At 43.8% G+C, this 13,140-nt stretch overlaps 1 protein-coding gene across 12 annotated transcripts in view; it reads right to left on the bottom strand.

The window, feature by feature from the left end:
* SLC8A1 (solute carrier family 8 member A1) overlaps nucleotides 1-13,140 on the bottom strand; it is a 443,214-nt gene that overhangs the window by 93,252 nt on the left and 336,822 nt on the right. For all 12 annotated transcript variants that reach the window (XM_060309339.1, XM_060309335.1, XM_060309342.1 and 9 more), the window contains 2 exons: nucleotides 6,875-7,005; nucleotides 2,571-2,670 (listed from right to left, as the gene is read on the bottom strand). In XM_060309339.1, the coding sequence (XP_060165322.1) occupies nucleotides 2,571-2,670; nucleotides 6,875-7,005 (231 nt within the window). The remainder of the gene's footprint in view (nucleotides 1-2,570; nucleotides 2,671-6,874; nucleotides 7,006-13,140) is intronic.

Below are 13,140 nucleotides of genomic sequence, written 5' to 3'. Positions count from 1 at the left end.
GAAGGTCAGGATGATCATAATACTGACCTCATGAGATTCCGAGAGCATTTGATTCAACATAAGAAAGTACTGGCCAACCAAAATCTTCCCCTTTAAAGTAAGAATGTCTTAGCATCTTTAGAGTTGTTTCTCTGTATACCTATTCTAACCAGGAGCAAATACACAACTTTGTTTGCAGCATGATCACACTTGCTGTTTAAAACCACCCTTTTCCATTGCCATAGACTGGACATAAAATGTTTACCTTGGTCCCTGAAAGTTACAAAAATGTGTGAATGAACCAACACGAACCACTCCATGGCTAGAAAAGCAAATTCAGCAACGACGTGTCTATGGATGGCGTCTTTTTGGCTACCATCCAATGCAGCCTCTATGCACACTTCCTGTCTCCCTCCATGGCTTTGTTGTTCTCCATGACTAGCTCACCATCGTACAGACACCTTATTTGACTTCTTGCTTATTTTACTTATTTGCTGTCTCCTGCCAGTAGATGGTAAGCTTCATGCAGGGTTATTTGTCTTTTTCATTCACTGCCATAGCCTTCTCAGCAAGAACAATGAATGATTGACATATAGAAAAATGAATGAATGAGGTCCAGCTCGTGACCATCGTACAAATACTCATATATCTGCAGTCAAAGGAAACCTGGAAACTATTAGAAATGGTCTGTTAAGGCTTATGCTGCTTTTAGTGTTTCAATTCTAGTATGTCAAAGCCCATAAAATAATTTGTTTTTTTTTTTTTTTTGCAGTACGCGGGCGTCTCACTGCTGTGGCCTCTCCCATTGTGGAGCACAGGCTCTGGACGCGCAGGCTCAGCGGCCATGGCTCACGGGCCCAGCTGCTCTGCGGCATGTGGGATTCTCCCGGATCGGGGCACGAACCCGCATCCCCAGCATCGGCAGGCGGACTCCCAACCACCGCGCCACCAGGGAAGCCCTGGTTATTTTTCAATATTTTCTACCACTGGCCTTGTCAACAGTTTCTTATTCAAGTTATCTTTATCCCTTTAGTTTTTGTTCTCTCTACGAAGAAGGAATATAGCTCACGCCTCAGGTATTAATCTTAGATTTATAGAAAAAATACAAGCCATAATGAGGGAGTACTATAGACTGAATATTTGCATCCCTCCCAAATTCATATGTTGAAACCGAATTCTCAATATGATGGTTATATAGAGGTGGGGCCTTTGGAAGATGATTAGATCCTCATCAATGGGATTAATGCCCTTATAAAAGAGACCTTGGAGAGCTCCCTCATCCCTTCCCCTATGTGGGGACAGAGTGAGAAGCTTATGAGACAGGAAGCAGGCTCTCACCAGGCGCCAAATCTACCAGGGCCTTCATCTTGGACTTCCAGCCTTTAGAACTGCCAGAAATAAGTTTCTGTAGTTTACAAGTCACCCAGTCTGTGGTATTTTGTCATAGCAGTCCAAAAGGACTGAGACACGGAGTCCCCACCTCCATTAGAACTTATGCGTACATTTCAGATCTACTCCCCTAAGCAATTACTCATCATTTACTGTTCATAAATTTCCACTGCATACTCTACTGCAAGAAACCAAAGTGTGATTATTAACAGCACTAATAATAAACAGGCACAAATGTTTTTTATCACCCTCTGTTCCCACAGTACTTGGGAGATCTGTCAAATTATTCTGTGGCAGATTGGAAAGACGGAGTTGTGTTAGAAGTCATGACCCAACTGCTAGTGACGCTGTTTCCATATTTTCCAGTCTGGGAAACACTAGTTAGAAAATTCTAGTTTTATTCATTAGCTGCAAGAGTAGAAAATGAGCCTGTGGTGATCTTTAAAGAGAAAGAACCAGTGGAAATGAAACAGAAGAACTGAAAACCAGAAAATCCCATGAGAGTGTTGCTTTCCTGAATCGTTGAAAGGGGCTTTCCTCCGCCTTTTTACAATCACACAGAGAGTAGACAAGGTTTGGTGACACAGAAAAGGGATACTTCTTTCTGAATTTAATTTCCTCAGGTGTCTGGCTCCTTGAGTTTGCAACCCTCTTCATTTTATAGGATCTTCCTAAATAAAACTCCACACTTTGCTTGTATAGGAAGAAACAGAATGTGATTCTATTTTCACTTCCAGAGCCAGTGCAAACACTTATTTGTTAGATGTTGTTGAAGAGAGTGAAAAATGATGCAGATGATGGTGGTGAAGTGTCTTAACGTCACCCTGTCCCACCTATGATTTTGATGGTTCCTTTCTGACCTGCACTTAGTCACTTCTCCTGCTCTCAGGGAATTTTCCAGATAAACCCTGTGATTGGCTATCCATGAGTAAGAGACACAGTAGGCTTTAAATTTATCTTGTCTATTTCCAGAGAGAAAGACGCAATGTAGACAGAGAAGGATGTCCTGTTTGAAGACATTTGCTTCATCTTAGAAAGTCTGAATTCGTCCCCAAAATGTGCATGTACATTACAAATACATTTATTTCTCTTTTAATTTTATCATGGAGAGTCTTTGGTGCTTTGGCCTAGACCAAGTGGTGACGGCAGGAAAAGTAAGCTCGGGACATTATCATTAATAATATGCAGAGAAAAGCACTCACCAGCACTGACAGTGATCGCTTCGATAAACTGCTCTCTCCAGCTGTTCGTCCCAACCACGAGGGCTAGGTTTGTCTTCTTAATAAGTTTGTCCACGGTACTCTAGAGAGGTTGAAAAGAATCAGAAAATAATTGTCGGGTTGGTTAAGGCCTCGGGAAATCTCAGACCTTGATGATTTTAAAACCCCCGAGTTATCTAAAGGGTAGCAGATGTTAGGCTCAGAGCAACAGTATTGACATCAAACACTGTTACGATTATGCAAACAAGCATCGTCCTTTCTTGGAAACATCCTGAAATGGAAACTTCTTCATAGCAAATACAAGCCTCCTTCACTGCCTAATAGCCAAGGAAGAATAGCCTCACCGGTTACAACTGAGGATGTTGCAAAAGCCCATCCCTTTCCCTCGGACGCTTCATGAACTTGCTTCTCTCCTGGTTTCATCTAGAGTGTGTGTCTGCAACTGAATTAACCTATGCCCTGCTCAGCACTACCTATCGGTGGATAACTGGAAGCGGCAGAGAGATGACGAAACTAAAACTTGTTCTTACTATACTTTTGTTGATCAATGAAATGCAGCCAGACAGCAAAGCGTCAAGGCTGCTGCTGTATGATCATTAATAAATGGATTTTCCTGTGGCTACTGGTTTTGTCAGCCTGGTGGCTGGTAGAGAATTCATCTCACCTGACTCCTGCGGCAAACAAGAAAAGACAAAAACAGTCAATTTGTATGGTTCAGGGCAAACTGCAATGACCTTGCACTGAATCTCCCCCTGCTTTACTAGCTCTGAGCCTCTTATTTTTCTTTTTCTTTAAGACCTTGTTTAGGCACTTGCTTCTGTACAATTAGCACTCTTAGCTTTCCAAATGAATGTCAGTTCACGGAACCGCAGAAGCAGTCAAGCGTTCACAAGAAAACTAAGTAAGAAGATGCACCCAAAGCGCTACCACAAATCACAGCAATTACAGGGAGAAGGGTCACTTCCGGAACGTGAAGCTGTTCTTCCCAGAGAGACGACCACACCGACTTGTCCACGACGTGCCCCACCCTTACTGTCAGAGTATCCTCGAATTCCCACTTATTGCAAAGAGTCAGAAAACACGTATTATTTGTCTTAGGTCAAAATCTGTACATGTTTAGTGCAGTGTCCCTGAATTGACTAAGGTTTGAGAGAGCGTGTTATTAGCTAACCGGGAGGAAGGAAAATGCAATCCCAGGGGCCCGTGCAGAAGGCCAAAGCTACATCAGAATGTCAAGTGTGTTCGTTCAACCGTCATTGCAACTGACTTGAAACACTGAGATGATAATAAACATGAAAGGGCCCATCTCCAACTGGCCCACTCTGTATTTTCAACATCATCCTTTGCTAGATTGTTTGTCCTTATGGTGGTGACCTTTTGGCCTCTAGCTTTGTGTCTAGAACTGCCAGTGCCACTGATAATAGCTGTAACCATCAGGGCTCTTGGCTGCCATAGCCAGAGGCACATGACAAGCATCTGACTTTTCTCTGGACTTGGCCAATCTCATCAAGCACTCTGAGTGTCTCGGTTGATGCCAAATCAAAGTTCTTGGTTTTTTTTTGTTTTTTTTTTGCGGTACGCGGGCCTCTCACTGTTGTGGCCTCTCCCGTTGTGGAGCACAGGCTCCGGACGCGCAGGCTCAGCAGCCATGGCTCACGGGCCCAGCCGCTCCGCGGCATGTGGGATCTTCCCGGGCCGGGGCACGAACCTGTGTCCCCTGCATCGGCAGGCGGACTCTCAACCACTGTGCCACCAGGGAAGCCCCTGTGTAAAATGTAACAAGAAATAACCTTGACTTTTCCTAAATGTGATGGAAACTTGGGGCAGGTCTCTCCAAGGAAGCCCTCTTTACTCTAAAGCCAAGGCAGAGAATCCCACTTTCTGGGGGATAAATAATTGAAGAGTGAAACTGCTCTAACAGTTAAACACAGACTCGCCTCAGAAAATCTCTCTGAAGAACAAAGTTTTAAGATAAACTAAACTTAAAATGTATATTATAAAATGTATATATATGTATATATAATGTATATATATAAAACCTCGGGTAGATTGTAAACTTTAGTTCATGTTAACCCTGGCGGACTATGAGACAGCCTGGGCTCTTCCCTGGACTTAATTTACATATGTGTCCTCTCTTGACCTATAGGAGGAGAGGCGTGAATAGGAGAGGACCTATAGGAGGAGAGGAGGAATTTGAAATTTGATCCTTGAACTTTGCCACGGACACTGACCTGGAGGTTTCCTATATGCCAGTCATTAGCTCTTCACGGTGCTAGTCTGTAGCAATAGTTTTAACCTCAGCCATGGGTGTTAGAAAAGTCCAGCCCTTGGTCACAACATAGTAAACAAGAACCCAGTGGGCAAAGCAGACTCGGACATTGTGAGGTATCAGCCAGATTTGGGTCTTTAATGCAGTTCTGAGGGCTTTGAACAATTTCTTTAAAACGGCTACGGTCTAGAAAAAATTTCCTAAACAAATAATATGATATCAACATTGATGCTACAGGGCACTTCAGAAACATGCCCCAAGGTACCCTTCAGTGTTACCAGTAACTGTCCTGATGAACTTTGAGCAGATGGGAGGAAACAGTCTATGGAAGATATTCTAGGAAGATAAGTACCCCAAACAACGGGAATTATGGAGAGAGACTTGGTTGACTTTCAAATGCTCGGATCATTGGAGTGGTTACCAGAGAGAGCTTTGGACACAAGAAAACTTTTATGCCTAGAAGACTGTGCCCTGCCGTACCCTTCCTACAGGAAGTGACCGTGATTTCTCTCCCTGGTCATGGGTGCATGGAAGGGAAGTGCTCGGGGTGGTCCTGTGAGGAAGAGGGCATACAATCATTCCCCATGAGAGTCCTGGGAGGGGTGGGGGACAAGCGTTTACAGAAAATGCCAAGCTGTAGAATCTCTGTGGTCGCAAGTGGCACCATGCCCTCTGGTTCCAGGTGAAAAGAGGGCGCGAGAAAAGAGTGAAGATGGAGACGGGAACAGACTGGTCCACAGAAATGGACAGTCTCAGATATCCGTGCCTCAGGAATCTCAGGGAACTTGTGCATATACCAGTCAAGTGTGTGCAGCGAGCCAGGTTCTGGATGAAACGCCAGGTGGGCTCTGATGGTGGGGTTCTGCCTGGAAAGCACTAGTCCCAGGATCTGCCCTGCTCTTTCTTTCTGTGGGAACGAATGAGAGGAGTTAACACATACATCCACAGTGGCCTGAAGGGGAAAGTTTAATTGTGTTGTTTATCTTTTAAATGCCACTTTAATTTGCAAAGACATTTTTCTTTCCACCTGTCGCCTCTCAGGCACCTTCATTTGTGAACTAAATTAGAAAAATACTGAACGGGCCCAGCAAAAGGTAAAGAAGCCACTACTGTGAGAACTCCAGATATGATCCTGAGGCTTTTAGGTTGGTCACCTGATTCTCCCTTTGGGAATTTTCATTCTGGTTTTCCAAACAGGAGCAGAATCTGCTTTAAAAAAAATAAGTGGGGAAAATGCTGCTGTGCTCTGGCTTGTCGTTCTGGAAAACCAGAGACAGGCTGCTCCTCTTCATGTGCCACTACAGAACGCAGGTGCGGCTCTCCCAGGGGCTTCTAGGTGTGAGGACCATGTGAGTGAAAAGGGATGGGAGCTGGGGCAGGGGCCGAGGGAGCAGCTAAGAGGGGTCCAAAAGGTTCATTTCAAAGTCCTAAGCTCATCCTAAGGCCCATCTGCTTACCTTCTGAAAAATGACTTTCCTCATCTAGAGAACTGGAAATCCAATTTCATCAGTGCAGTTATAAACCCTCCAGTTACAGGCACTCTGCCTTCAGTTTGTTGATTGTGCTCAAGTGTCCTAGGATCTTAAGAAGGTGACTACAGGGAAAGCTTACCATCCTTCCTCCAAAACAAAAGCCTCATTTTCCGCAGTGTCAAGGCTGTGCTTCTACTAGATTGATTAGCTTTTTCAAACAAAGCACGTTTCTTCCACACATAACAGTCTCTTGGAATCCATCTTTGCCTCTTCCTTGCTATCCAAAACCCTCCCTTTAGGGCGCCTCTGACCTCGCACAGTGATGTGTGCCACCCACCAGACCCTGGTTCTGACACCGTTTAGTTTATAGGATCTCTTGTTTCCCTAGCAACTCGCGAATCCCATTTCTGCTCTAAAGGCCTTTCCATCAACGAGCCAGTTCCTGAAATTACATCTGCCTCTCGTACGGCATAGACTGACGCTATGAACCGTCTCGGTGCAGAGATGGGCCTGGCCTCCCTGGTGGGCGATGCTGGTGCGCGTACCTTGAACTCATAGGATTCTTCGATGATCACTTCCAGCCTGGTGTGCTCTCCCAGAATGGGACGCCCCATTTCTGCAATGCGCCTCTCCTCCTCTTCTTTGCTGGTCAGCGGCTGCTTGTCGTCATATTCGTCTGTGAAAGGGAAGGGCAAGAGAGTGAGAACGCATTCAAATTTATTTGGAAATCCCCGGATCCTGCTACAAGAAAACCAAGAAGGAAGGAAGCCCTGATGACCTACTGAAAGCCCCTGGGGTGGTGCTGTAAGGCTGGAGGGGAGAATTGGACAGACGCTTGTTGTGTGGGGCAGTGATCACTCTGACGGCAAGTGATCATAATATCCCACAACCTAAGCACCTGCCAAAGGGCAGATGAAGAAAAGCAACTTATAGGGCCATATCACTGGTAAAGACTCTGTCCACATGTCTGCGTTGAGGGAATCACCCAGCTGTCCCCTGGGACACTGGCTCACCTGGCTGTCTGTACACATCCTTTTAGCACATGACCAAGAGGAAACACAATTAAAGTTCCAGAGCGACTCAAGGAATGTAAGACTCTGGCCTCCTCTTCTCCACTTTCTAGAGGCAAAGAAAATGGCCCAGGGCCAAAGAGATGATAGATGGGAAATTCTGATCTTAGCCTCTCACTTGCCAAGAGCCCCTGCTGCAAGTTAAGAAGCAAAACATCCATGAATTCCACGGGTCAGTAAGACGCCTGCGCTCCAGAGCTGCCTCCCTCTGGTGCAAAGCTGAGGTGGGTTGGGAGGACCCTGACCATGTTAACGTTAAGGGAAACAGGGAGAGCGAGGGTGAGGCCTTTGGGAAGTTCATACTTACTCACCATGGGGGCATGATTATTTCCGGAACCACCATGTAGCTTACAATCCAGGAGAGGCTAGTGGGTGCTCAGAAAATGCTAATGGACTTGAGAGTCCATTAATGAGGGGAAGCTCACAGTTGGGTCCTCTCTGTGTGAAGGTCATTAGGATAAATCCCAGACGGAAAAGGCCACGCACGTGTGAAGGACAAACAGTACTCCTGTAACCACTCAGCCTCCTGTCCTCAGGCTCACGATGCTGGAACAAGACAGGCCACTTCCCCTCACAGTCAAGCTGAATGGACCTCATCTCCAAGGAAGTAGTCTTGGTGGTACAGAAAGACCACAGCCCTGACGCCCTTGCTTCTAGAACCTTCCAGGCAAACTGCCTGCCACGGGAGTCTGTTGACTGAGGAGAGATGAGGAAGGGAGGGACTTCTAGCCCAGACTCCTTGCCTTTTGCATTTAGGCATCAGCTATTGCAGGAGTCCACATCTCCCATCCCATCCCACCCATACATGGCTTCCCTCTGCTGAGGGACCCTGCCTTGGTGGCTTCATTTGATGCTCTAGCAAATGATGCAGAAGACTAGTTCCTAGGCCAGTTGTTGATTACTGAGCCATGGAGCAGTTGGGCTAGAGGCACTGCTAGCATTTTACATACGAAGTATCAAAACCAAGCAAAAGGCAAAAGCAGAAGGTAGCATATCAAAGAATTCTTTACTATGTATTCAATAGTGTCTTCCTAAAAATATATTTCAGAATCTGCTTTCCTACCCCCAGTAATTACAGGGCCCCAAAGAAATTCGAAGAAGACTAAAAATAAGCGATCTTGGACTAGCCGAAGTCTGCTAAGTGTTAGCAGATGCACAAGAGAGGTGCAAGTAGGTTACTTTTAATGGTAAAAGTTATAATATTTCTCAGAGTAGGCTTGGGAGGTTATGACCCAAGGGAAGGCAAAGGTTTTTGATTGGTGTCCCCATGACTTGCCCTTGAAATTACGTGTGTAGTCAAGGGGGGTGAGCTGAGGTATGTGAAGTCCCATTTATCCAATGCTCAAACCAATCATATTTTGATTCCCACTGCTTTCTGATCTTAAGCCCAGGAAAATGTTATTAGAGTTTTCGTAGGAGCAGGTTCTATTAGTGTCTTTGTTCATAACCCTGGCTGAGAGACATGGAGACTTAGTCAAATAAGAATTATTTTTCCAGAAGTAAAACTATTACAACTTAGATTTTAATTTGAATTACAAAGCCATTTGGGGGAGAATATTTATTATGTCCCCCTTTTAATAGTTTACTTATAAACGGGGAGTTGCTTTTAATGGGATTCAAGTCAATTTAGGTAAAAAAAATAGAGAAATTATGAAAGAAAGGTGATGCAGTGGCATTGTTGAAAGCCGCATTTCGCAAAATGAAATGATTTGGAACATGGTATTAAATGAACGGACATGGTAGTAAATGAAATCAAATCACATAGTGAGTGAAAAGGTTATTCCCTTTTTAATCCTCCTTTAGTCCTTATGATGAAGAAGTTTGGTGCTGTCAGGTCTGTAACTAGTTCTTGACATTAGGGTTTCTACCATTTACGAAAGAGAAAATAGCTCTCAGGCATAGAGCATTTGACTGCATTGAGCTAGAAGTAATAACTTTTTTCATTCTAAAAATTTTAACCTTACTTTCTCTATGTGATAAATACTAGCTTTCTATTAGTGTTAGTAACTTAAAGTTTTTTTTTAAAACAAATCTAGTGAAGTAAAAACATGAGGCAAAAAATTGCATGAAGTAAATAATAGCATAGTTGGTATGCGGCCTAAGGAAATATTGTAAAAGAGGTATGCGAAAGAACAAAATTTGAGGAATTAATATTTAAACAGATTTTATACTAACCTAAAGAAAAGCAGGAACCTTGTTTCTATCACTTTCTACATTCTTGCTCCAAGCTAGACTTGAATTTAATGCCACACTTTATTCCACCGTCTACCCATCTGGAAAACCTTCCCCATTTTCATCTAGCTAAATCCTACTTACCTTTCAAAACCCTACCTCTTCTCGCATGAAATATCCCTCAATTGACCTATTTAGGAATGACCACTCTAACTTGAAATTAATTCTGAATATTTGTTGTGTGTACATATTAAACGTGGACACTTCTAATATACTTTTTAATATTTAAACTACCTTTACATACAGATATCCAACGTGTAAACTTACCAAGATAGAACAATATGTCTCATTGCTCTTTGGATTTTCCTCATATCCCTCAGAGCCTATTACTATGTATGGAAAGTAGTAGGTGCCCAATAAGTATTTGTCATGTGACTGTCCAACTCACTGTTAGACAAGCCTCTTCTTTGCTCTATGCATATAGTAAAGACCGTTTGTTCATTTCACACGTCATTGCACTCCTACACTATGTCAGCATACTGAGGCCCCTCCCACCCCGCCTCTTTTTCCAGGAACTCATGGTCTAGTGGGAAGTGAGGCATATAGATGGGACAACTTCTAGTACAGCAAGGTAGGGGCTGAAGGTCCAGGGTCAGGGAGTAGCTCCCTCTGACCAAAGGAGTCAGGGAAGGCTTCAGGAAAAGAGGAGATATTTGAAATTGGCCTTGAAGCATGTATAGGAGCTTGCCAGGTGAAGGTGGTGGGAAGGCTGGCTAGGAGGCAATAGAGGAAGGAGGGGCATTCCAGGCAGAAAGAAGTCAAAGCACAAAGGTCTAGTGTCATGGTAGGGTCAGGGATATTTTCACTTAATAAACATCGTGAACATTTAAGAGATAATTATACTTATATGTAACTGAGAGAAGACAGCTGGATAAATCCTTCTATTGCTCTATAATGATACAGATAAATTAGTATTTGTGATCCAGATTTTTGAAACTGGCAAAGAAGAGAGCTAAGCTTATTTTTTTAAAGTGTCTTCTCTTTAGGTATCTTTTATTGAATAGGGAAATCGTTTAACGGCACATTTTTTGATCACCTATTTTTTTTCACTTTGAGTGCTGGATCAAATGCAGTTCATTTTACTGTGGCCAAGTCAGTTTCATTTCCTTATTTATGCATATGCTGTGCTTTTAGTTCTGCTTCTCAGGTAGAGGAAATTCTCTATGTAATCCTGTTTATCTGTATATGTACATATATATGTACATATTTTTAAACTCATCATATTTTATTGAGAAGTTGATAATAAATTATATAACATCATGGTCTTAACCAACCAACTCAACTTAAAGATCAAATGCATAATTAACGGCCATGGTTAAAATCAGTATTGACAGGACAGAAAACAATCCTGTGATGAAATCATTGGTAGGGGTCCTCCCTTCCCCTGAGTAACTGATTTTGCAAATGACACATCACAATAGCTAATGGGTACCAGGGATCTGGGAAAAGCAGAATCATGAAAAAGCTGCTGTTAATGCTTTCTTGATCAGGCTGCATTTGGAAGCCGCATCACTGTAAGAGGTGAAGGGCTGAGAACACGAATCTCTATTAGAAAACAATACAACCCACGTGGAGATCTGCACCCGAGGAGCTACTGTGGATATTCGTGAATGCATTTGCAATTTTTTGTCTCAACACACAATGTAAAATTTGGAAATGGGTACAAGGCCAGTGGTGGGACAATTTGCTTGTGGTTATTTTAATCCTTCACTCAGATCTGTGTTGACAAGTCTGAGAGCGGAGATCTCTTTTTCAGCACCTGGCTGGTCTGTTTGATTAGAACCTAAAGAGACTGGTACTTTATTTCCATGAGGAATATTCTGGAACAACTCTGCAGTCAGGGCTGCATGATTACTGAATGGGAGTGTGGGATGCGAGAACGAGCAAAGTCTTACTGCAGCAGGCAGAAGTGTTTCTGCAGCCATGACCAGTGATGGGCGATGGTGACAACTGAAGAGTGAGTATCCGTGTCCTTATCCAGAGCTTGGTAAATTAAGGCAAGGGGCTCACACCCGGGCTCTAATCGTACAGTCGATCTGGGATAGCTTTGTCATCCTTTAGTCACCCTGTCAATGTTCCCCTCTGGAGAAACCCCACAGATGTACTGTCATCTGTGCATATTTGGCTAACATCATGTTGCCTGGCGGAAGGAAAGGCAGACTCTGGGAAGAGAGACAGCTTGCTTTTAAAGACATTTCATGACATTTGCAATGAAAGACCCATGTTGAAGAAGCGAGATTTGCAAGAAATCTGGAGTATACTGAAACTTGAGAGGCTATTGGACTCAATCTTCTCTGTAGGTCCATGCTTCCCCCTCCACCATGCGTCCCGTCCTGGGCCGATGTGGTGTCTTGTTGCTGACTCATCATACCCCCAACTGCAGAGAAGCCACGGCATTGTGTAGCAATGCTTTAGAGGTAATGGGGGTGAACTGTGTCACTTTAATGTCGAAAGACCGAAAGAACCCTTGAAGGCAATTAAACTGTGGTTTTCAAGGACCGTGATGAAATGAGTACCTGCGATGGTGATTATAGTAGAGGGGATCGGATGTTCTCTAGCATGAACTTTCCTGAAGACAGGTTGGCCTGGCAAAAGGACAGGCAGAAAGTCAGCAGACTGGATTGCACTGGTTTGCCAGAAGAGTTTTGTGGAATTAGTAAGCTGAATGTCACCCCCAGATGCACCCAGTGCAAGCAATGTTAGTTTGGGGACTGAGTGGTCAGCGGTCACTGTTATGTAGGTTGAAGAAGTGAGCAAGTAAATAAACGGGGCAGGTGTTCTAGGAGTCCAATCAGATTGTGTGAATAAAGCACACACCCCACAGTAGGGTTGCAGCCAGATTCCTGCAGGTGTCTGAGATGGAGTATCCATGCTCGTCAAGTTCCTGCTTCCAGAGGCATCACGGAACAATGAAAAGCACTCGGTGTGATGACAGGTAGCCTCGTGGTGCCAACAACATGGCCTTAAGTAGGCCATTTCTCCAGTTACCCCATGTGTGAAATGGAGATAATAGTGCCTGCTCTGTCCATATCACAGGTCTGTGTGAGGGTCAAGCAACATAACATCAGGGAACATGCTTATTTGTTTCCTTGGCAGTCTGAATGGGAGAAGGTTGTACACACTGGAAGGTTTTACAAGGGTTCACCATTGTCACAGTGACTGGCTGGATTACCTAGTTTAGGGTTTTCATGAAACTCCTGGTTCAACTGACTACCTGCTTTTCGCTTCTACCAAGAGATCCCAGAACTGACCTGGAATCATGAGACTGGGACTGCAAATTCTGCCATATGCTTTCCATCTAAACTTGGGCAAAAGGTGTTTCTTTTCTCTGGGATTCAGTTTTCTCAATTGTACAATGAAGGCAAACTTGAAGGGGATTTGTTTCTCTAACCTATATACTGGAGTGACTAAAGTGTGTTTAACTGTCGGAATTTTCATAGCTTGGCTTCCTTAAAAAGCCATGTGCGTTATGAAGACTCACGTGATGAGCGTAATATGATTGGAAGAGT

Source organism: Globicephala melas, chromosome 12 (genome assembly GCF_963455315.2).
Source record: "Globicephala melas chromosome 12, mGloMel1.2, whole genome shotgun sequence".
In the NCBI taxonomy this organism is placed as follows: domain Eukaryota; kingdom Metazoa; phylum Chordata; class Mammalia; order Artiodactyla; family Delphinidae; genus Globicephala; species Globicephala melas.
Note: the sequence above shows the minus strand (reverse complement) of the source record. Positions and strands in the feature narration are given on the sequence as shown.